This window comes from Plecotus auritus (genome assembly GCF_963455305.1).
Source record: "Plecotus auritus genome assembly, chromosome: 7".
Classification (NCBI taxonomy): Eukaryota; Metazoa; Chordata; class Mammalia; order Chiroptera; family Vespertilionidae; genus Plecotus; species Plecotus auritus.
This window is the reverse complement of record NC_137774.1, coordinates 40,516,922-40,541,410: the sequence shown is the minus strand read 5'-3', so window position 1 is coordinate 40,541,410 and position 24,489 is coordinate 40,516,922. Positions and strand designations below refer to the sequence as shown.

Sequence of the window (24,489 nt, the reverse complement as noted above, 5' to 3'; positions counted from 1 at the left end):
CGTGGAAGATGGGTATCAGCCACGAGAACATGTCCTGAGACCTCCGTTTCACTTCGCTTGTTTGCTTAATGGGTATGTGATCATAGCTTTAGTTGTTTTGATTGACAGCAAGACCGTGTACCTTCCTATGAAATTAGATGACAATTTTTTTTGCTTGAGGCTTTACTTTTCCTTTCTTGTCCAGTTAAAATGTGGCCTTGGCTTTTTCTCAGCTCTTTCTGAACTGGGTCATCTGGTGTAGAAGTGCATTTTTCCTTCTGAACTTCAGAGCCTCTGGGCAAGTAAGGGATTTGGCCTAAGTAGAATCAGAGAGCGATGTGCCCTCCAGATTGGGGGATTCTGGCAGATGTGCTGCTGGGCATGAGGAAGCAGTGGGTGTGGTTTCTGTCCAGGGCCTGGACAGCCCTGCCCGGAGCTCTGGCAGGTGTTCTCCGGCTCCGGTTAGCGTCCTACCCTGGGGTATCTTTCCTCTCTAGAGCCCTGAGGTCTGCGACTAAGGTTGGGATGTTGGAGGGAGAAAACACACCCACGTTGGTTCTGCTAGCTTTCCTAGCCTAGGAAAAGGCTACCAGCCTAATTCCTGGAAGCCCACACTGGGGCTTGGGGCCTTTTGCATCCTGGATGAAGGACTCCCCGGTGGGACTGATTAGCTTGTTAGGGCCACTCATACCTCTAAGTGAGGGGTTTCTAACTCGTGTGTATGCCATAGGCTCCTTTGGTGGTCTGGTGAAGTCTAGGGACCCCTTCTCATGATTTCCCAACATTGTGCTATGAAAATGTCCAAATATACCGAAGAGTCGAATTTTACAGTGAAGACCTGTCTACCCACCACCTGGTTTCTTCCGTTAACATTTTACTATGCTTGCTTTATTACGTATTTTCCCATCTATTCATCCCTCAGCTTGTTTTTAAATACATGGAAGTTTACAAAGAACCAATTATGTTGAACACAATGATCAGAATATTAAAAAATTATGATATGGAGATACATGTGCTTCTTCATTACTGCATTAAAGCAGCAGGTCTAATAACTATGCTGCTTTCAAAGTCGTGATGACCTTAAAGTGTGTTTTGAGGTATTGACCTGTAAGGTGATGGGGAAATACTTGTAATTTCTATTGATGTTAAATATAGGTACTGCTAATCCTATGATGGTTTGTTGCCTACACTTTTAGTTGAGGAAATGTTAAGTTTCAGTTAAAGGGTAGTAAAACCAAAGAAGGAACATTTTTTTCATCCAACTTCACAGACTTCCTTCTCTACATACTCTGGTCCATTTAATAAAAGCACGTGTCCTGCCTGGACTTTGTATGCTTGCAGCTGACCTTGGTCACTCTGGGCAGTATTCCCTCTGTTTTATAGAGGAGGAAACCACTTGCACAAGGCCACAGGGCTTGATAAGGCAGAGCCATCTTTTTGTAGGACATTTTTTGATCTCCAGGTCTAATAGCTTTTCCATAGAAGCCATATTTCACACTGGGCAAGGCAGAGCTGACCGTGGAGTGTGGTGGTTCTCGGCTTCGCTGGGCAGAAGAGTCAGAGTGGAGCTGAGCTCTTCAGGTTCCCTGGCCTCACTGATGCTCAAGCCTGCCCTGGGCCTGGGCACCTTTTTGGCAAGCACACCAGGTGACTGGATGCATGAGCCACACCCTGTGAGATGTTAGCTATGAGATTACGCTTGGAGTCTTGATGACTAAGAACTTGCTTCAGGTGACAAATTTAACTTCATTCTCTGGTAGAATTATCTCTTGAAATCTTATATGAATACTAGAGGCCCAGTGCACAAAAATTCGTGCATTCACGGAGGGGGTGTCCCTCAGCCCGGCCTGCACCCTCTCACAGTCCAGGAGCCCTCAGGGGATGTCTGACTGACGTCGTAGGCCTGCTCCCAGGGAGAGGGCCTAATCCAGGGAGCAGGCCTAAGCCGCAGTCTGGCCTCCCTCTGCCCACTGGCACCCGCCTTGGCTGGCCTGGCGCCACCCATTCGCTGCCTCTGACTTGGTCAATTTGCATATTAGGCTTTTATTTTATAGGATACACACAAAAATAAAGGCTCAGTCACCCTACCCCAGACACTTTAAATATTCAGGCTAGTGGCAGTGGTAGGGTGATCGGAAATCAATCCATCCTCCCTTCCTTCCTCTCCTCCTTCCCCTTTTAGTCTCCTTTCTCCCTCTCTCTCTCCTCTTATTCTACAAGCTTCCCCAACTGCCTGCTTCAAGGTCCTGTGGCAGAGTGGTAAAGCCCTTTCCTGCCCTCATGGCCCTAAACAACCGATCAGATATATACCCAACGGTAACTGTAAATCACACAGATCCTGTCCTTTGGAGATTTAGAAAAAGAGGGATCCAGCAGGCTTTCATGGAGATAGACCCCTGTAAGCTGAGCCTCGAATCCATGAAGGGGAGACCCGCCTGTGTAAAGGCATGGAGGTTGGGAAGGGAAGGATGTGATAAAGCTTGTGAGCCAGGCCCTGAAGCCATGTGTCTGTCCTGGGGCATGTGGCTGAAGGGCAGGTGGGGACAGAAACCGCAATGGAAAATGAGCATCTGCAGAATTGTGTACAAGGAATTATGGCCACACCACTTGCAGTGTTTATGTGAAGATTTCCTGTTCATTCTTGTTTCATTACCACCACAGTCCTGTGAACTTGAGAGTGGAGAGGAGGGGATGGGTGGGAGGGAGGGATTTCATGAGGTCTGTGTAGGAAACTACTACAAGAAGCAGGAGGAAGAACAAGGTGAGCTTGTGCTGAGGTGTCCATGTTAAGAGTGGTTGCTACTCTGTGGGTGTGGTTGGCCTGAGTTTGAATCTTTATCCTTTTCAGAGGCCAGTGGAGAAGCAATCTTTACTCTTCAAGTGTTTGAAACCTCGGTAGAGTTTTTCCCCTGGTAGAGTGAGAACTAAATAATGAGTAACAACCCATCAATTAAGATGGGTCACGGGTGCTTTGATGGGCTTGGAAATGCATCCCACAGAGAGGAGCTTTTCTTTTTCCTGTTGACTGTATCGAAATGACATTAATAATGCATCTGCTACTTCTTAAATGGACCAGTAATGTCTATTAATGGAATGTGTTGATCACAGCAGAAGAAAAATTAAAGGATAATTCGTGAAACCCTTTCCACACCTCGCCTTTCCCATTCTTGTCCCTCTGGGCTACCCAGGCTACCTAGGCCTGCGAAGGAGTGCGGCTCTGCGCCTGGTCCTTGAAGGCCTATGATGACCTCCTTGTGTGGCCGAGGAGACTCAGCCCCTCCCTCCAGGCCTTGCATGAACCCTCCTCCTTTGGGGTGGAAATAGAGGCACAGTCACTGTGTGTCTGTAACATCTGAACCTCTACCCCAAGAACCACAGTATTTGATGGGATTTCTATTTTCTTCATTTTGCTTCCTTTAGTTATTAGAGAACCTTTTTTGAGTTTGTTAGCTCTCAGGCTAAGGGGAAGGCTGTAGTACAGGGGAAGTCCTCACTGGCTGAAGGAGGAACTCGTGTGACTTTGGAGGATGCAGGGTGACCAAGTGCCACCTCCAAGCTGCTGATGGAAACACAGTGATGCCATTGGCCACTATCCTACAACCAACAGGTTCCCTCTTAGAAGCTTCCTCTCATCCCCTAGAGAGTGGGAATTGAGGGAGTGATCTTATGATTCTCCTGCCTCCAAAGGCTCACCCCATTGCACTCTATTTCCTCCTTTGAAATCTGTAAAATTCATAGAAGGAACAGAATGGTATGCGGGGATTGGAGTCAGAGGCAGCAGGGTCTGTTTCCCCCAAGTAGGCCTGCAGCATGTTTCTTAAGGGGGCGGGGGAGACCCTGGAGGATCCACCATGGTTCTTACTAGGACTGTGCCAGGACCCGGAGCAGACCTAGTTGGCCCTCGAAGTGTATCCAAACCACACAGAACAATAGACTTAGAATGTTGGCAAATCTTAGGAGCAAGGGAGATAAGTAAAGGGAGGAACACCCTTTCTAAGTTTATTTCATAATTCCCTATCACTTCACCACTGGTACCTTACACCACCCAACTAGGCAAAGTGTTGTGAACCAGATGAGAATGGTTTACTGTCAATCCTTTTCTTTCGTGTGGAAAACTTGCAATGAAGTGTGATGTGGACTCCGTTGGGAGAGGGGAGGGAAGGGGCACAGTGGTGAGGCCAGAGGGGGCTTTGACTACTTTGAAGATTAGCCAGTCACCCCTGACCCCTGACCCAGGGAGTGAAGTTGAAAGGCATCCAGTCAGTTCCTGGCAGACCAGGTGGAGCTCTCGGCCCCGCAGCACCTGCAGAAGGTGCCCATCTCTTGACTGACCCTCACTCATGAGGCATCATGAGAGCCCATTTCCCTCCACGGAGCACTGTACGACCAGTAAGATGGTTTTGTTCAGGCCCCAGCAGGGCAGATGTGTGAGCTACACACGAAACGTCATCTCGAGGCAGCCAAGGGCTCTAGAGGACAGATCCCTTCAGTGGATGGCCCAGAACCTACTAGTCCTAGCTTCTCAGATGACCTCAGCCTCCTTCCACCCAGTGTGAAATGGATGGGACAGTTACATCTCTGGCTGGGTTCACAGAGTGAGTCAGCCAGGCGACGTGGAAACTAAGGCACTGTGCCTAGCTGGAGTGGCTCAGTTGGTTGAGCATCATCCCATGAATCAAAAAGTTATCGGTTTGATTCCTGGTCAGGGCATATGCCTGGGTTATGAGCTTGATCCTGGGTGAGGGGCCTGCAGGGTGCAGCAGATGGATGTTTCTCTCTCCCTCCCTCTCTCTCTAAAACCAATAAAAACATTTTTAAAAAAGATACTAAGACACCGTGCTCATAGTGAGCATAGAGAGAATTGCTTAGCTGGGGAGCCAGATCATCTGGATTCAAATTTTGGCCCAGATGCTTACTAGTGCTGTGATCACAAACGCATCTAACCTCTTAGACTTAGGGGAAAATCAGGATGATAATTGTACCAGCGATGTGGGCTGTGATGATTGAATGAGTCCATACATGAAAGGCAAAGAGAACAGTGCTTGGCAAGTGGTAAGTGCTGGTGAGTGTTCGTCATGGTAATGGTGGGGAAGGTCCCTTGGACAGCCTCAGGCTCTGAGGCTGTTGAGATGGGGTTAGGTAGAAACTGGAGAAATCCCTCAAAAGCAGCTGGCAATTTTCTCTCAGGGGGAATTATCTCATTTGGTTTTGGGAATATTTCTTCCTTGGACTTTAATGCAAATGTAAAAGCAAAGGCCCCTTCTCCTGCTGTGGGTATAGTGGATGTTGGATCTGACCTTGTGGGGTGGTGAGCTGGCCCCAGCCGTGTGGAAGTAGGTTGCAGATACAGGGGTTTGCAGCTTGTGAGAAGTATTATTCATGTTGCTTTGACCATGACCCACAGGAAGAAATATATTCCACATGATAATGTCACTGTATACACTCATACATCAAACAAGTTTCACAAAATTTCACAAAACCATGACCACCCTGACTTTCTTAAATGCACCCTGATGTTTCTCTCTCTCTCCCTTCCTCCCTTTTCCTCTCTCTCTCCCTCCCTCTCCCTCCCTCCCTCTCTCTCCACTCCCCACTCTGGATATGTTGGTTGTAACCCAGTAAATTGACATCATGATGCACCAATGGATCTGGACCTGATAATCTAAGAAGCTGTGCCATGAGGGAGCCCAGGAGGATCTAGCCCAGCCTGAGAACAACTCTTTCCCTCTGGCCATCCCTCATGGGTCTCTAAAGCCTGGGGTGGTTCAGGAGGGGCTGCCCACACTTGAGAGCAAATGAGAACTGAGCCCCTTCTCTAAGGCCAGAGGGGCAGTTGACAAGCCCGAGGGCAGGGAGCCTGGCATTTCAGCATCTCCAGCAGCACACAGTAGGTGCTCAGTAAAGGTTTAAGGAAGCAAGAACAGGGGAGAGTGCCCTGGGCTAGTCATATGCTCTCCCCTGTGACCCGGGCCTCAGTTACTCCACCTGCAAAATGAAGGCTTAGTCTCTGGGAGATCCCCCAGCAGAGTAGACCACCAAGCCTGGAACTCCCTTGGGGAGTGGAGACTCGATGTGGCACCATCGTACATGCTGCCTGTGCAATGTGGGGGCCCAGCCTGAGCTCTTCTCCAGGCCAGACCACAAGATCCCGAAAGGCCACCGTCCGCCATGGGCTCTGCTTGAGGGGCATCTTCTTATGTGTGATGTCACTCCACTGAGGCTGCAACTCTTCGGAGTGCTGGAGAACCATGTGAGGGAGGGCTGAGGAAGAGGCTGCAGGAGAGCGAGGAGCGGAGCCTGGTGACAGTTCCCGAGCCTCTCCTCCAGGATGATCTCAGCTTCTAACATCCTCGTCATGACAGGGATGGCATGGCAGCTCCCAATCCTGTCCTTGTTTAAAAATCAGGCCTGAGCTTGTTCACTCACTCAACAAATACGTCCTAAACTAGGATATGGCAGGCATAGCAGTGGGTGTGAATGCAGAGGTGTCCAGAGGGGAGGTGGTCGCCCTCCTGGAGCTCTATGTGATCTTGTGGTGGGGGGGAGCAGTCAACAAGTAAAGGAGATCATATCCAAGAGTGACGTGCTCTGAGGGAGTAAGAGGATAATGAGATAGAAAATGACTGGGGTGGGGGGTACTTTTGGTGGGTGGTAATAAGAACAAGCCTTTTTGAGGAAATGGCATTTGAGTTGAAATTGCTGAAAAGGTACCAGGATCTGTGCTTCCAAATGTCAGTTGAGAGCAAAATACAGATTTCTAGGCCCTATTTAGCAAATAAAAACAGAGCCAGGGCCCAGGAATCTGCATTTTCCTTCCAAACGATTCCCATATACACTGAAACTGGAGACCTTCTGCCTTCCAGAGAGGACCATACCTGGTGAGCTTCAGGGTTCCTCCCAACTCCCAGAGCCCATGGTTCAGGGAGAGGAAGCTCATGTGTGTGTGTGGGGGGGGAGGGGGGGGCGCAGGCTAGGGAGAGGGGCAGGGTTCTGGTTGGATGGCAGGAGGCAGAAAATGAGCAAGCATAGCTCCTCACGCAAAGAGAGAGCTCCACCAGAGCCCCCTTCTCTGAGGTGGCCTCCCTCATCCCTGCCCCACTCCCTCAGTTAATTCCACGGGCCATGAGGGCTACAGTCTTGGCGGCCTAGGTTAGGTCTATCTCGTGCTTTGGGAACGTTTCAAACGGCTGGCACAGGCCCTCTCTGCAGATGTACGTTATGATCCTGGGCCTTGGTTGCCTGTGCCTCCCACCCAGCCCACCTGTCCCAGGTGTGGTGCAGAGATCCTGGCTGCGGGCACTGGGACCTGCTTAGCGACTGACTCCCTGGGAGAGGTGTTACAACCTGCCGCAGCTGCGACAGGAACACCCACTGGGTTAGGAGTGGCCGTATTCTGTCAAATCTTTCCTCTCTCCCAGCCTGTGTGGTGGGGCCCGGGTTCTCCCCGGGAGCAAGAAACACCTGTTGTGTTTACCTACAAATGCTCTTTCTCCCTTTTCACATCCGCTTCCTGGGAGCAGGTCCCTCCTCCCCAGGCCTCTATATCCCCATCCATTCCACAGGAGGAGCCACGGGACTTCTTTGGGAGTAGAGAAGGCGGGGAGGGGGGGGGGGGAGGGAGATTTGCTTTAGAAGAGCCCTCCTCCTCTCATCCCCTGTCTGCTCACTCCTCCCGCGACGCCCGCGAACTTCAGCTGGGGCGCGTGGGGCCCGGCCTCCGGACGGTCCAGTCTGCTGGTGTCACCGTGTCAGTTCAGGCAGAGGAGGTGGCGGCAAGGTCGCAGTCCCGCTCGGCGCCGGCGCCGCCCCCGCCCAGCTCCCGCAGTGCTTTCTCAGCCCCACGCGTAAGCAGCGGCCCTGCGCTCCCGCAGCTCTGGGCGCCGCAGCGCGGAGCGGGCGCCCACGGCGAGGGGTCGGGCCGACGCGAGGCGTGGGCAAGGGCGGCTCCCATGAGACACACGCGTGGCGGCGCCGTTCCCAGGCCCAGGTGAGCCGGCACCATGGGGCAGGCGAGCTGCAAGGGGCTCTACCAGTCGCTGTTCGACTACAAGACCGAGAAGTATGTCATCGCCAAGAACAAGAAGGTGGGCCTGCTCTACCGGCTGCTGCAGGTCTCCATCCTGACCTACCTGGTGGTGTGAGTGCGGGGCCTGCGGGAAGCGGCGTGGGGCGGGGGCCTCTTCGGGGTCGGGAATTGGCCTGTGTCACATAGTGTTCCCTGGGGTGGGGGTGGGGGGTGGGGTGTAAGGGTGGGCGTAAGGAGGGAGCCCTCTACTCCCGGGACACCGGCTCCAGAGGTGACAAGATGCGGCAGGGGATCTAGGAGGCTTTCCCGGGCAGCTCCCTCCTCCAGGCCTGGAGTCCCCAGCGCTGGGCGTGGGAAGGGGCAAGGTTGCAGGGGGCTGGGCTGCAGCTGTCGCCCGGGAGCCTCCCTCCCACACAGGGAGGTTATTTTTAATCACTGAGCTCAGAGCCAAGCCTCCGGCTGGGGCCGCTCATGAGGCTGGCATGCCCCTCTGGTCAACTCAACCCAACGTAGCTGGCCTCTCCGGTATCCAGCTGGGGGACCTGCCCCACGGGCCTCTGTTCCCCCACTTCTCCCTCCCACCTGGCAGAAGCTGGTGCCAGCAGCAGAGGGGCAGCTCCTTGGTGTGGCTCCGCCAGGCACTGCCCAGAGCCCTTGCCCCTGAGTAGGGAGCGGGCAGGTGGAGGGAGGAAATGGCCATAGAGGACTGGGATGCAGGTGCGCCTCTTTTATTCCTTCAGTAAATGGCGGTGGAGTCCCTCCCATTTCCTGACTGGGGGAGGAGCAGATGCTCCTGCTGGGAGGGCGGCCTGATTCACCTGGCATTTCCCCAGTTTCGCCCTTATGTCTCCCACCTGAGGGCCTTTGAGCTCGCTGTTGCTAAGCCAGGAGTGCGGTTTCTCCTCCACCTGGGCAGTGTCTGCTCCTCCTTCAGACCTGGGACCTCCCACAACTCCCTCTCCTTTTCCTCCCACATGTCAAATAATTCCCCACAATGTAATTACATGCTTGTTTGGAGGCTCCTTTGCTTAATGTCTGTGTCTGATTCCCCATGAGGCTGGGAACATCATGAGGAAAGGGCCTGGCATCACCCGGGCAATGGGTGTGAAATGAATGAGTGAATGAATGTTCCTTGAGTATTTGCTGGATGTTTCTGTCCAGGTGGAGCCCAGTGTGTCCCTTCCAAAATGGCTGGTTGGCTCAAGGGTCACAGCCCACTCAGAGTTCCTTAGAGACAGGCCAGTCTAGGGCCCAGGACATGCCAGCTCTGCCCCCAGAGATGAAGAGGGTGGACACATGCTGGTTGACACCAGCTATGCAGAGAACCCTTACTGGCATCCCACACCACTACTGCATGACCTCTCCTGGCCTCAGTTTCCCCAACTTTCCCAAGGTTCAATTAACCTGAACAGTCTAATATTTACAGTAACATCAATAATAAACTGGTGAGTTGTATTCAATGAGCTCTTTCTCTGTGCCAGGCACTCTTCTATGCTAAGCAATTTACATGCACCATCTCAGTGTTTTAAAATTTTTTTTTGTATTTTGACATAATTTTAGACTTATAGAAAAGTTACAAGAGTAGTAAAAATACTTTTTAAATGCCCTTCAACTAGATTCTCCAAATGTTATTTTACTACATTTGTGTTGTCCTGCTTTCTCTCTCTCCGTATACATAGGCATTTTTTTCTATTTGAGTAGATGGCAAACACAATCCCTTTGCTCCTATATACTTCATTGTATGTTTCTTAAAAATAAGGAATTCTCTTATTTAACCAAGTACAAGTAGGAAAATTAGGAAACATTGAAATGTCATTGTTGTTTAAGCTATTGACATTTTGTAAATTGTCCCAATAATGTGTGCTCATGCCTTGCACTCATTATCATGTCTCCTTCGGCTCCTTCAATCTGGAATTGTTCCTGAGTCTTTCTCTGTGATTCATGACACTGCCATTTTTTGAAGAATACAGAATTTTTAAAAAACCATTTTTTAAATTCAGGTAAAATATACATAGTATATAATTCACCATTTTAATAATTTTAAATTATACAATTAAGTGGTTTTTAGAATATTCACAACGTTGTACAACCATCGCCACTACCTAATTCCAGCACATTTCTATCACCCTCCCCACAAAGAAACCTGTATCTATTAACAGTCAGTCATAAGTCTCTCCTGCCCCTAATCCCTTGGCAACCACGAATCTACTTTTTGCCTCTATATGTCTGCCCATTCTGGCCATTTCTTAGAAATCAAATCATACACTATATGGCTTTTGTTTGTTTGACTTCTTTTATTTGGCATAATGTGTTCAAGGTTCATCCATGTTGAAGCATGTGTCAGTACTTCAATCCTTTTATGATTGAACTAGTGGCCCGGTGCACTAAATTCGTGCGGGGGCTGGGGGGGGGGTGTTTCCCTCAGCCCAGCCTGCACCCTCTCCAATCGGGGACCCTTGGGTGATGTCCAACAGTTGGACATTCCTCTCGCAATCTGAGACTGGTGGCTCCTAACCGCTCACCTGCCTGCCTTCCTGATCACCCCTAACTGCTCTCCCCTGCTGGCCTGATTGTCCCTAACTGCCCTCCCCTGCTGGCCTGATCACCCCTAACTTCCTCTGCCCCCACCACCATGGCTTTGTCTGGAAGGAAATTGGATGTCTGGAAAATGGCTGGTCGACCTGGTCTAATTAGCATATTACCCTTTTATTAGTATAGATAGATTATATAGGATAGGATTGCTTAAATGGGGCGGGGGAAGCCTTTTTCAGCAGGAGATGCTCTTGGCAGACAAAAATACATAATCCCTATATCTGGACTGATAGCCAGACATATGCACTATACAGCCAAACCAGTCATTAAAAAATTGAACTGCTTTCTTACACCTTACACCAAACAGCTGTTGGCCTTAAAACCCATCCTCAGCCCCCACCTTAGGTTCTGCCTTCACAGTTCACCCAGATTAGGTTCTGATTGTTGGTTTCTATGCCAGTCAGCATCAAAAGCTCCGCCTCCTAGGCAGCCATTGGCTCCTTGTAGTTCACTCAGATTTGGTTCTGATTGGTCGGTTTCTATGCCAGTCAGCGTCTCTGGGCATTTCTCTGGGCCTGATCAGAGAGGCGGGGCTGATCAGCAGCCCCCACAGCTGCTGGCAAGGCCTGGAGAGAAGAGAGAAAGAGAGAGGGAGGCAAGGGCTGATCAACAGCTGCCACGGAGGCTGAGGATCAGACCCTGCTTCTGTCTCCGGTCCTCTCTCCAGGCCTGATCCGCAGCCCCCTCGGCAGTCAGTGCTGGGTTGACGTGCCCACAGCTGCAGCAGTCAGTGCTGGGTCACTGACTGTAGGACTGGCTTTCAGTGTTCCGTCATCCAATGGTCATTTTGGACGTTATGGACCCTGGCTCTTTATATATATAGATGATATTCCATTGTATGGATATACCACATTTTGTTCATCTATTCATTGGTTGATTGGCATTTGGACTGTTTCTACTTTTTGGCTATTATGAATAATGCTGCTAAGGATATTTATGTACACATTCTTGTGTAAACATAGGTTTTCAATTCTCTTGGGTTTATACTTAGGAGTAGCATTGCTGGGTCATAAGGTAACCTTTTTGAGGAACTGCCAAACTGTTTTCCACAGCAGCTACACTATTTTACATTCCCATCACCAGTACCAGTTGCTCCACATTCTCACCATTTGTTATTTTTCATTTTTTTTTCTTATAGCCATTTTATTGGGTGTGAAGTGATATCTCATTGTGGTTTGTATTTGCATTTCCCTAATGACTAATGATGTTAAGCATCTTTTCATGTGCTTATTGGCTATTTGTATATCTTTTTGGAGAACTGTCTATTCAAATCCTTGGCACATTTTTAAACTGGGCTATTTGTCTTCTGTACTGTTGAGTTGTAAGACTTCTTTATATATTCTGGGTACTAGGTCCTTACTAGTTATATAATTCACAAATATTTTCTCCCATCTTGTAAATTATCTTTTCACTTTCTTGATAGTATATTTTGATGCATAAAAGTTCTTAATTTTGGTAAAGTTCAACTTACTTATTTTTTCTTGCTCTCGAATTTTATGGACTGCCCCTTAGTTTGGGTTTGACTGAGGTCCCCCCATGATTGGTTCAGGTTATGCACCATGACCTTTAACCCTCCTCACACCTGGAGGGAGGTGCTGTTATCCTGTTAACCCCAGAGCTCACTGGCTTGCCGGAGGTCCTATAGCTAGTTTGAGGGTGAGCAGGTTTCATTCCAGCCCCACTGAGAGCAGCACACTATCACGTGGGGTTGTCACCTCTGCTGCTTGCAGGATGGGCTCCAGGCAGCAGTGGGAGTTGTGACACAGTCCAGGAGTGGCGGGCAGGGTGGAGCCTAAGCCCACCCCTCCTCACACTGGGCTGATGCCCACCTTGTTGGCCTTTTTGCAGTTGGGTATTCCTAGTGAAGAAGAGTTATCAAGACACCGACACCTCCCTGCAGAGCAGCATCATCACCAAAGTCAAGGGCGTGATCTTCACCAACACCTCGGAGCTGGGGGAGCGGCTCTGGGATGTTGCTGACTACGTCATCCCACCCCAGGTCTGAACCCCGGCTGGCAGGGTGCTGGGACTCAGGGACCTCCATTCATTGTCTCCCATGGCCCAGAATAGCTGCCAGTGTTTGTACAGAGAGCCTATACAGATCCTCCCCCTAAGTCCAACTCCTGCCCTCCTTTTCTGTGCCTCATGGAACTGCTCTGCTCTCAGCAAACCCTGAGCCTGTTGAAACCAATGGGGCTCAGAGAATTTCCAAATTGGTGTGAGTCCCTTAGATCAGCTCCCTGGCCTGATCACAATCTCCCTGGTCCAGGGTGGAGCTGCCCCATTACTGCTCCTCTCCTCCCGGATCTGTGCTTTGACCCCAGGGGCTGAAGTCAGAATAGGGATTTGTGGGGCAGGGGCGGTTTGTAGGTGTGGGTCTAGAAGGAACCTATTAAAGGACTTAGGACAGTGGGCAGATGGGTGGGATGGGATCCACTGATTTTATGGCTCCATTGTCCCCAATACCCATGCAGAGGCCCCGCACCCTGCCAGGCAGCCCTGGGAAGGAGGGTTCCAAGAGAGCAGAAGGAGGTTCCTTAACTCCTCTCTGGTTCCTCAGGGGGAGAACGTCTTCTTCGTCATCACCAACCTGATTGTGACCCCCAACCAGCGGCAGGAAACCTGTGCTGAGGTTTGCTTTGGCACTAGAGCTGGGAGGTGGTGGAAGACCCCAGCACGGGGAGGGGGGTGGAGGGGGGCTGTGCCCATCTCCAGAAGCAGGAGTTCTGTCCCCTCCAGGGCCCTGGAAGGGGGGTGGTGTACACCGGTGCATGTACCTGTACTCTGGGGGAGAAACAGGTTCTCAAAGGGTGTGTGGCCCCAGGCAGGGGAGGAGCCACTGTCCTACCCCTGGGGTGAGACCAGCTGAGCTGGGAACCTGCAGGGGAGCCCTCCACACAGGCGCCCCTTCTCTCCTGGCAGAATGAAAGCGTTCCTGATGCTGTGTGCTCCGAGGACAGTGACTGTCCTCCTGGGGAGCCTGTCGTGACTGGAAATGGTGAGGCCTGGATGGCCAGGGTGGGGGGTAGAGGGGACTGGGGCTGGAGGCTCCTGGCACTACCCCTGTCCCCCCTGCAGGAGTGAGGACTGGCCGCTGCCTGCGGGCGGAGAACAAGCAAAGGGGCACCTGTGAGATCTTCGCCTGGTGCCCAGTGGAAACAAGGTCCAGGCCAGAGTACGTGGCTGTGGTTTGGGACCCCAAGGAGTTCCCCAGTCCTGGGCAGCTGGTCCAAGTCTGATGGTAGAGACATGTCCACTCCCAGATCCTCATTCCAAGGATACCCCACAAAGGCCTGAACTCCACCCCACGATGAACGAGTTAAATGCCCTGGGCAAAGGCTCCGGGGGACCCTGGGAGCAGCCGGTCTCGGCCCACCACAGGCCTGGGAAGGGGGCGGGGGCCGTGGCGCGGAGGGCAGGGCTTCCTAAACAGGCTGTCCCGGCTGGGTTTTCAGGAAGCCTCTCCTGGGCAAGGCTGAAGACTTCACCATTTACATAAAGAACTTCATTCGTTTCCCCAAATTCAACTTCTCCAAGTATGTGGGCTCGGCTACTGGGGACCCAGGGCTGGGGCCATGGCTGGCCCTCCTGGTGGCTGTGCATGGGCCCCTGTGTATGTGTATGTGTGTGAGACACTGGGTATGAATGGACCGCGGTGGGATGCTGGGCGCCCCTCCCTGCTGTGGGGTGGGAGTCTGTTCTTGAATGTGGTGGGATGTTATTGTGGATGTGGTTGGGGCTCCAGCTGAGAGCTAAAGTCAGGGACTAAGCCTGGAAACAGCAAGTCTACCTTCATTTCACTGTCTGTTCATGGCCGCCCCCAGGACCAATGTATTGGACACCAAAGATAGAGCTTACCTGAAGTCCTGTCGTTTTGGCCCCAAGGACCCCTACTGCCCCATCTTCCGACTGGGGTCTGTGGTCAGCTGGACGGGGAGCGACTTCCAGGAGATAGCCCTGCAGGTGGGTGGCGTGCCCTCAAGGAGCCTGCCCTGGGCCTCAGGGCTCTGAATGAGGAGGGGTGTGTGGGGGGACCCATGGGGTGGGGTGGCCCTGCAAAGTCACCTGCCCCAGGGACTTCCTGTTTTCAGAATTCGCTGTGACACAGCCGCTGTGCCTGCGCTCGGACCTCGGGCACTCAGAGAGGGGCACACTCAGCACCTGCTGTTTGGTTCTTAGTCGCTGGGGCAGCAGCTGAAACTGAACCAAAAGGAGCCCTACGGGCACATCCTGGCTGTGTGTAAGGTGCCTGCCCATAGTGTAGTAGGTGCTCACCGGGTAGTTCTTGTCTTCTCTGAAGCAGGAGGCAGGAGGCGGCGGGGGCTGGGGGCTGCCGGCAACACTTTTCCCAGCTCCTCCTGGGCCTTCCACCTTCCTTCCAGAAGGACGCTCCAGCCGGGCTGACCCCTGGCCTCAAGGCGTCCCCAGTCTTGTTCAGCTGTCAGTGGAGAGCGGGTCTATAACTGCTGTCCATCTCCCAGACACGGATTCCTCTTTCCTATCCAGGGCGGTGTGATAGGGATCCAGATCGAGTGGGACTGTGATCTTGACAAAGCTCCTTCTGAATGCAACCCTCGCTATTATTTTAGCCGGCTGGACCGCAGGTTTCCCGGAAACTCTGTCTCCTCTGGGTATAACTTCAGGTAATGGGCTTGGCCTGCTGCCTTATGACTCTGTCCATGTTTCATGTCCTTTCCTGGGTGCCAGCATTGTGACACCCTTTTTGGGGGTAAGTGTCAGAGCAGAGGTACAGGGAGAGACAGCTGAGGAGGGATGGCCTCTGGGAGAGGAGAGAGGGTGGGTCATCGCTCAGCTGGCTCAGCTCTATCCATTCTCTGGTGGCCCCAGTGTGCAGTGAGAAAGCCCCTACCTCTTGGGGAATGTCTGACAAGGACTTCAAAGATATGGATGAATCTTAGGCACGTCAGCAAGGGGGTCTGCAACCTCTCCCAGGGCTGCTGTGAGCGAGGTCCTGGGGATGCTTATAAAGCTCAAAAGCAGCTGAGTCTGTGTTGCCAAACAGGGAAGGCCCAGGAAAGCTGAGATCTCCCCTGGGCTGTGTCTCCCCAGGTTTGCCAAATATTACCGAGATGAAGCTGGGGTGGAGTTCCGCACCCTGATCAAAGCCTACGGGATCCGCTTTGATGTCCTGGTGAATGGCAGGGTGTGTGAGCTGCGTCTCCCCTTGGGAGGCTGGGCAGGTCCCGGGCCGGGCAGGCATGTTGGGAGGGACCCTGCTATCCACCTGCTCCCTCACCCTGCCTTGTCTCTCTCTGTGCTTCAGGCAGGGAAGTTCAACATCATCCCCACAATCATCAACGTGGGCTCAGGGGTGGCACTCATGGGTGTTGTGAGTACCTCTCCCCTCCCTCCCTCCCCTTTACCCTGTGCACACTGGTGGGGGAAGGGGGATTCCACTCCAGGGGAGTTGTCCAAATGCCCCAGAAACAAAGAACTGGCAGGTGACTTTCTGGGACTTCATGCCCCGCCAGTGGCCCCCAGGGGGCAGAGAACTGCCTGAATTTCTCTTTCTAGAGCCAGAGGCATCTGCCTATTGCTCCGGAGCTGGGGTTTGGGGCTGGGGGTTCTCTGGGATACAGGATTAGCCCCTGAATTTTATTTATTTATTTATTTATTTATTTATTTATTTATTTATTTATTTATTATTTATTTATTTATTTATGAATGACAGTTACAGGTGTCCCCATTCTCCCATCTCCAGCCAGCCTCCACCACCCACCCCTCCCTCTGGCCTTCACCTACTGTTGTCTGTGTCCACGGGTTATGCATATGTGTTCTTTGGCTAATCTCTTCACCTTCTTTCATCTAGTCCCTCCCACCACCCTTCCCTCTGACACCTGTCATTCTGCTTCATGTATCCATGCCTGTGGTTCTATTTTGTTCGTCAGTGTATTTTGTTCATTAGATTCCACATATAAGTGAGACCATATGGTATTTGTCTTTCTCTGACTGGCTTACTTTGCTTAGCATAATACTCTCCAGGTTCATCCATGCTGTCGAAGAGGGTAAGAGTTCCTTCTTTCTTAGAGCTGCATAGTATTCCACGGGGTAAATATACAACAGCTGGATTAGCCCCTGAACTTTTAAAGCCTCATGTCTACTTCTAAAAAGAGGCAGGATCCACCTGTATATAGGGTTTCTCAACTGTGGCTCTGTGGAACAAGGGATTGATAAAAAAAAAAAAAAAAAAAAAAAAAAAAAAGCGTTTCTAGTATCTGAAAAATAAAAATAAAAAAAGGTGTGCAGAGCCCAGGGTCAGAGGACCAGGTTCACCTGTGGGCCCATCCATCAACTCTTCCCATCCCCCACCCTTACTCATTCTGGAAACCAGCTGTGTTGAGGTGGATTCGCCCTCTGGTGGAAGAGACAGGCGTTGCTCCATGCACTTTTGCCTGAAGTGCATGTGCTCAGGTGTCAGCGGGTGCCAGCTGGGTTAGTGCAGGCTGCCTCATCTTTCCGTGGCCATCACTGCAGCATCCTTGTTACTTACATCCCCTACAACCCATCTCTTACACTGATTCCCAGAGGGATCTTTTTAAAATGCCACAGTTCTGTGTTCTGTCCTATTCAGCGCCCTCAGTGCCTGCCGAGAGGATGAGAACCAGTGCCTTGAAGACATTTCAGTCCCCACCCAGCTCTCCAGAAGTGTCTTTATTCTTCCCCCACAGCCCTGTGGAATTTTCCAGGCATGATGAGCTTGTTCCTGCCTCTGCAATGCCCTTCCTGAGCTTTCTGTATTAATTCCTATTTAGCCTTCAAGACTCAACCCAGACTGAGTCAGGTCCTGCCTTGGCTCTCCTTGCTCCTCTCCCCATTATAAGATACATCACCGTGTGCCATAAGTTACATGCCTGTCTCTTGCACCAGAGAGAGTCCCCAGAGGGTCTCATTGTCTTAGTCCTCCCTGCACCCCAGGGCAGTACCTGGTACGTGTGAATGCACAGCAAATGTTTGTTAAACATGATTAGATGAACTTCAGGCTCACCTGGGCTCTACTGTGGACCAGCTTCGTACCTTAAAGGCGCCTCTTTCTGATCTGTTTCCCCAGCTATGAAATGGGGACAAGGATGCACGCTTCTGGGATTGTTACAGGATGAAACAGGATACAGTGATCAAGTGCCTGTGAGCTCTCCAGAAGTGTAGGGTCTGAGTCAGGGACCCCCAACTCTCTTGCAGGGGTCTTTCTTCTGTGACCTGATACTCATCTACTTGATCAAAAAGAGCCACTTTTACCGCAACAAGAAATTCGAGGAAGTACGGTCAGTTATGCTTCCTCTCCAGTGGGCCCATGGGAGCCCTGTGGAGCCAGCCTCCCCGTCCCTGTCTTAGGAACTTTACCCTGGGTGGATGGCTATGCCTGGTGTGTGCAGGGGTGAACATGGGGAGCTGCCCTGGAAGGGAGGGAAGGTGGACTGCTCTGAGTACATGCTCTACAAAACCAGATTCTGCCTCAGAGCAGCTGGCAGAGAGAAAAGCCACCACATACCTGGTGGACAGACCTGGTTTCCAGGCCTCCTTGGGCCTCAATTTCTCTCTGCAAAATGAGAGAATTGGTTTATATACAGTGCCTTCTTACACTTATAATTTAGTATACTTGGACTTGGTGGTCCTGGGGCTGGGGTTGAGGGAGGCTGGAGTGGTAAGGGAAGAAAAAAATGGATTTCCTTCTTTTACTACAGGAGCCTATCTATTTCTAGGCTCTCCTGGCTCTGGGCTTGTTGGGCTGTGTGTGTCTGTGGGCGGGAAGGAAGGGGAAGGGGCTCTGGCCCAGCCCTTGGGAAGGCTCCCTGGAGGAGCTGGGATTAGAATGGGGAATTTTAAAGCGGCAATCCCTCAGTCCCACCACAACCTGAGACAGCAGGTGGCCAGCTTGCATCATTTACCTGGCTTGAACCCCAGCCTGGTTCATAGGCTGAGCCCTGAGCCCTGACCCTAGTCTCAGACTGAGTCCTGACTGCTCGTGCCACCCCAACTGAGCTGCTGGAGGAAGAGGGACCGTCTGCAGGGTCTGCCCCACCAGTCCTTGGGGGAGGCCAGGCTGTGCAGGCCAGTGTGAATGTCAAGTCCTGCCCAGGTACCTAGAGATCCTTGCCCTGCGGGCAGAGTCCTTGCAGCAGAATAGGGTCACAGAGGCTGAAGACGAAGCAGAGGGGCCTGGGCTGCTGGGCACAGGATGAAGGTGGTGGCCAGGAGAATGGTTTGAGTGTGCTGGCACCTCCTGGAGCAGGCTGCTGAGGTCCCTGCTCTGTGGTGACTTGCTCATAAGGCAGGATCCAGGAGCGCCCAACCAAGTTGGACTGTGGGGGAAAAGGGTGATGTGCTGGTGGTACTTTAGTCCCTCCATGATCCTCATTAGCTCCCCAGTCCCCCTAAGCAACCACAAGGCAGTCTGCTTGCTGTGCTATCCCAGCATTAAGACAATAGTGCTGTCATTTACTCGGGCTTACTCTCTGTCCAGCACGGCTCTGAGCAATTTGTATATGTGAACTCATTTCAGCAACTTTAATGAGCTGGGCACTAATATTCTCTATGCCACTAATGAGGAAACAGAGGCACAGAAAGGTTAAGTTGTTTAAGTCATACAGCTATTAAATGGCAGAGCTGGGGTTTGAATCCAGGCAATGTGTCTAGAATCAGTTCTTTTCCATCAGGTTATTCTGTTTTATCAAGCCCCCACCCCCTCACCCAGTCAGATGCCTTCCCTAAGTGCCTCTCAGTGGAAATTCTGCAGCTGCCCTAGGCTCGGAAGGGTGGTGGCTGTGCTGACAGGTAGTCCTTCACCTGGGGCACTGCCCTGGGCAGCAGTTGGTTCTGCAGATGAAACCTCAGCCTGGTGCAGGAGGGAGCCCTGGGCTGAGTCAGGAGTGGCCTTCAGGTCCACCTGGCCCCTCTGCCTTGCTTTGTGCCTGTGAGTAGGAGCCTGGCCTTTTCTGGGCCTGCCCTCCCCTCCTCCTTTTTCCCCAGTGAGGGCTGCACAGAGGAGTCCCCATGTTCACTCAGGCTATGATTCTGTGACTCTCCTCTTGTAAATCACATCCCAGGAGTTCACTGGCCTGGGTGGACTTTCCTCCCACCCCAGCTTTCATTCTTGGCCAACTCAGGAGTTGGCAGCCTCCAACCAGAAGCTGGGCCTGGGCAGGGAAAGGATGTTAAAAGGACTGTGGCAGAGAGGAAGGGCAGAGGATGGGGAGGAGTGAAGAGAGGTGGTAGGGACTGCAGCAGCTGGGGCCAGGAGGCTGTGGAGGCTAGGGATCTGCTAGGGTGGCTGGGCACTTAGCAGCCCCAGATGCTCCCTGAGCTGACTGTCACTTCTTGGGTGCTTGTCTGAGCTCCTTAGCCTGTGAGAGGGAAGAATGGCCACCATGCTGGTCATGTGGTGGCTGCTGTCATTGCTGGGGCAGCTCCAGAGGCCTCGGCCTGAACATCTGAGTGCCTGGGCTGCAACAGGGACCCCGGCACACTGCCCCTCTCTGCGGATGCTCTGCCTGCAATGCTGCCTGAGAGGCTGTCACTGTCCACAGGGTTCCCAACCACCCTCTGTGCCCTCCTCAACACCCACACACAGGTCTGGCCATCCGGGGAATGGAAAGGTGACCGTGGAGCAGCTGCAGAACCTGCAGACAGTGGAGGCGTAGCCAGAGGCGGCTGGGAGCAGATTTGGTGAAGACGTCAGAGGCAGAACCGGCTGCAGCTCTGAACGGGAAGAGAGATGAGCCTCTGTGTCTGCAAGGACTGGGGTTTCCAGGCGCCACCATCCCTCCTGCACTTTGGGATCTTGCTACAAGCTTTTTGTTGTGTGGGGGGGAGGGGAGACTCCCAGTGGCAGAGTGGCTCAGGGCTAGGAGAGGAGACGCTGGAGAGGGAAGGGGCAGGCCAGGGTGTAAATGATACTGTTTCCATGTTGTCTGAGAGCCTAGTTGGACATTCATTCACTCATTTATTCATACATGCAGTAAACATTTTTTGCTGTGGGCTGGGACCTATCCAAGAGATGCTGAAATGAGATGCTAAACTGGCCCTCAGGGAGCGGAGCACTGTGTAATTCCCTCTAGAGACAACAGACAGCCAGGCTCAGCCATTCTGGCCTTCCTCCAGCCTCTAGCTGACTTTCAGAGAGGAGGCAGGGAGGCCTCACACCAGTCTGACCTGCCCAGCCTGGGGAGGCTCCGGGCATAGCATCTCGCCCAGATGGGAGACACTGCCTCTGGTTTGGCTCTTGCTGTTCTGTGGGGTTGGGTGTCCTTACCTAGCTCCCCTTCGTCTCTCCTCAAAGGCTGGCTGGGTCTGAAGGGCTAAGGACAGGGTGCTCACTCAGCAGGTGGGAACAGTTGTTAGGGAGGCCCTCACCCCTCACCCTCCTTCCCCACCCCACCCTGCGGCTCCCTCCCTTACTGTCTGTAGAGCTTCTCTCCTCAAGGTGTGGTCCCTAGACCAGCAGCCCTTAGCATCACCCGGGAGCTAGTTAGCCCTTCCTCCTCCAAAATCAGGGCCTGTGTTGCAATGGGGCTCCCAGGGGATTCATGTGCTCCTTACACTCGGAGAAGCCCTGCAAGGGTGAGGAGCTCTGCAAAGCCCGATTCTGAGGGAGGAAAGAGCCAGCTTCGGTGGGCGGCGCCAGTTTCCAGGCCAGACTTACTAGTACACACATTCTCCCTTGAGACTGACAGGACCCCCACCCCCTTCCTGCCCCAGGGAAAGGAGCATTACACTCATTTAAATCGAAATATTTCAACTAGGCGACACTTATATGATTCAAAATTTTAAAGGTACAAAAGAATAGACAGCAAAAGCTTTCCTCCCACCTGTTCTCGAGGCAACCTGTGTTACCAATTCCAAGAGGCTCCCTCATTTTCAAACACAGTCCACTTGTTACTCAGGATGTGAATTTTTCCTCATGCCTGCAACATCAGACCATGACTCCTGCCAGAAAAGGACACGATGGAATGGCCTAAGCACTGGGCTGGGAGCCAGAGAGCTCACTTCTCCCTCCCTGTGTCTGGGGAGTCCCTGTGTAAACCCAGGGTGACAGGCCTAGAATTCTGTCTGAACTATGGCAGCAAAGGCCTGCAGTGCCCGTTGCACAGCTGCCAGGACACTGGGGAGCGCCCTCTCTGGAAGTGCTCTCTCGGACCTCCCTGGAGTCAGGGGAGCCTGGTTCTCTGCACACAGAGGAGGGGTGAGCATCCTTCCCCTGGGGCCTTTGGAGAGGGTCAGAGGGGTCTGGAAGGTTTCTGGTGAGGCTCCACCACCAGGGCAGAAGGTTGTGGTCCCCAGAACAGGAATCCTTTTGGAGCAAGCAGCTCCCTCACCTTGGGCTGCCTGGTAACCAGTCAACAGCCCACCTGCTCTCTGAATAGAAAGTGAAAAATCAGGGCGATCCATTATGATGTTTCACTTCATCACTAAAGCCAACTCTGGATTGGATAATCTAGCCTCTTTTATGTTTGGCAGGAAGTAACAAGGGCAGGGGCATGGCTGCTCAGGGTTGATCTGGTTTCTCTTAACCTATTTTTGGAATTGCTTGGCAGGAGCCATAAAACATAGGAACAGTTGTACTGTTTATTTTATATTGGAATGAAAATGTCTTCCTACACTATTCTGTCAGTAAATATTTATTGAATACCTACTGTGTCAAGTGTTGGATTAAATGCTAGCGACACAGTGGCAAGCAACACGGAGTCCCTGCTGCAGTGTTTCCAGCTAAACCTTAACTGGTAGTCACACACATGATAGACTGAACCGAGTTTTTAGTGGAGTAGCCAGAGAGTTTCCCCAAGAAAGCGACGTATAAGCTCAAATCTGAATGTTTAGTGGCAGTCTAAGTAGGTGGCGGAGGAAGCATTCCAGGTAAGGGAATCACACGTAAAAGAAAACCTTGATGAGGAGCAACCAAGGACCTGGATGAAGACTGTGATTGGAGCTGTGAGGCTTTCTTTTCAACTTACTTTAAGCGTTGCCCCATTAAACTTCACTGCCATAGAGGACTTGCTCAACCTAATTATTTCTTCAACTCTAGAAAAGCTGTCTAGGTGGCCTCCTTACTACTGTCAGGGACACCATGCTCAGAAAAGCCAGTGACCCGTCACAGCACTGCATAGTTGCACCCTGCCCAAATTCCCTTGCTTTTGCACATTCCCCTGCTGCTTCTGTGTTTTTATTCCATGCCTCCGGAGTGCCATGCTGCAGCTCAAAAATAAATTTGTAAATTGGGTGCCATCAATATGACATCACAGGGACCAGCCAGGAAAGAGCCCAGTGCACTCCACTCCTGATGCAGGGGTCATCAGGACTGACCAATCACAGCTGCCTTTTCCCCTGCCACCCCATCAGTTCTTTCTTCTCAGTGGCTGACTGCCAATTGGGGAACCAGCTGTGAAGGGGGAATGTGACTTCCTTCAGGAGTCTCTAAGCACCAGTTAAGGACTAGAGCGCTCTGCTTAGGGACTACAGAGTCGCTAAGTCATTCCATTTGGAATGGCATCTTATATACCTGGAAAAGGGCCCTACTTGGTTCCAACCCACCCCCTGCACCCAAGTGATGCACCTTTCCTCAGAGCATACTCTCCAGTGGACACAAGAACGCTCTCCCCCAAAGGCGCACCTTTCTTCCAGCTGTTTGTTTCCCCTTAGGCTGGTTCACAGAATCAAAGGGAGGAGGAGGGAGCTGGCATATTTTCTGGGACTGCACAGAGTATGTATTCTCTGACATTTTTATTTGGTTATAAAACAACACAAAGGCTAACTTTAGATGTGTCATGATCCCCCCCCCCCTCATGTCTTCATGGTCACCCATGATTTAGATTAAAATGTAAGGAGAAAATGAGCCCAAAAGAGGCAGACACAGAAATTAGTGGACAATATATATTCTGTTCCTTATTATCTTGCAAAGAAATTAAAATGAAAGTAAGGAAACTCTTTAAATGAGCAAACATTAAGACTAAAAAGGCACTGATAAAACTGGCACTTTTCATTCAATGAGTAATCTGGTAATACTCTGGAAAGCATTTGAAATTAAGTTTTAATCTTTTGTTCTAGCCTATTAAATTCTCAAAACAATATAGATATGTAGACATTCATTGCAGCATTTTTATAATAGTGAACATTTCCAACAACCTTACTGCCTAACAATAGAGGAATGGTTAGGTAAATCAGCTCATTTACCTTCCCCCTTCCTTCTCCCCCAAGCAGGACCCACTGCTTCAGGAATGAACTCCCCCTTCCCACTCAGAAAAGGCCGTGAGAGGATTAAGGATGCAAACCATTAAAGTGAATGTCTTCAGTGGTGGACAGAGTGGGTTCAGAGGAAGCCACTGGGGGAGAGGGAGGCAAAGCTGTGGCCTCAGCTTCTTGGCTTCCTGTGCAAGCATGTAGCCCAGAACCCAAAATGGGATTCAGGTGGCCTGGGTCCTAGACCCATTTCCATTATTGGCCATGGCCCAATACTATTTGCAAAAGGGGACTTGGATTCAATCTATTTCCCTTCTGTCAGGGGAATCTAAAACTGATTTAAAAATCCAAATCTGATCACATAACTCTGGGCTAAAACTCCTAAAGACTTCTCTCAGTTGCTCTTAGAATCAAAGCCACTCTCTACCATGGTCCTCCATGTTCTTTCTGGCCCAGATCTATCATAGCTTCTCTCACTCTTCAGATACAATCCAAACTCCTTCCTGCTCAATGGCCCTCAAAATGAGGCACTTAGCTTTCTTCCAAGTACCCCTTCTCCACACTTGACTTGGCTGTTATTCAGCCTTCGGTTCTCTAATGTTATTTCCTCAAAGAAGACTTTCTTGACCCCCCACCTCCCAACCTGGGTTCAGTTTGGAGTTTCTATGTATTCTCTTCATAGCAAGCACCATAATTAAAACATT

At 51.4% G+C, this 24,489-nt stretch overlaps 1 protein-coding gene across 3 annotated transcripts; it reads left to right on the top strand.

Moving 5' to 3' along the window:
• Nucleotides 1-7,549: 7,549 nt before the first annotated feature.
• P2RX5 (purinergic receptor P2X 5) lies at nt 7,550-22,240 on the top strand. 3 transcript variants are annotated; one of them, XM_080678621.1, is made up of 12 exons: nt 7,586-8,063; nt 12,446-12,596; nt 13,158-13,229; nt 13,520-13,595; nt 13,676-13,772; nt 14,053-14,133; nt 14,422-14,560; nt 15,104-15,240; nt 15,668-15,761; nt 15,882-15,947; nt 17,795-17,877; nt 20,184-22,240. In XM_080678621.1, the coding sequence occupies exons 1-12, from the start codon at nt 8,041-8,043 to the stop codon at nt 20,251-20,253; spliced, it is 1,089 nt and encodes a 362-aa protein (XP_080534747.1). In that variant the 5' UTR covers nt 7,586-8,040; the 3' UTR covers nt 20,254-22,240. The 3 variants fall into 3 exon arrangements, 2 of the variants coding, with proteins under 2 accessions (XP_080534747.1, XP_080534746.1); XM_080678620.1 differs by having other exon boundaries at nt 7,587-8,116; XR_013961120.1 differs by lacking the exon at nt 15,668-15,761 and having other exon boundaries at nt 7,550-8,116.
• Nucleotides 22,241-24,489: the final 2,249 nt, after the last annotated feature.

What these genes read in the sequence shown, in the direction of transcription:
- P2RX5 (XM_080678620.1), top strand. Translation starts at nt 7,980, where the DNA reads ATGGGGCAGGCGAGCTGCAAGGGGCTCTACCAGTCGCTGTTCGACTAC. An exon ending in ACTACGTCATCCCACCCCAG is followed by an intron (nt 12,597 to 13,157) that starts GTCTGAACCCCG and finishes CTGGTTCCTCAG; the next exon opens with GGGGAGAACGTCTTCTTCGT. An exon ending in GAAACAAGGTCCAGGCCAGA is followed by an intron (nt 13,773 to 14,052) that starts GTACGTGGCTGT and finishes CTGGGTTTTCAG; the next exon opens with GAAGCCTCTCCTGGGCAAGG.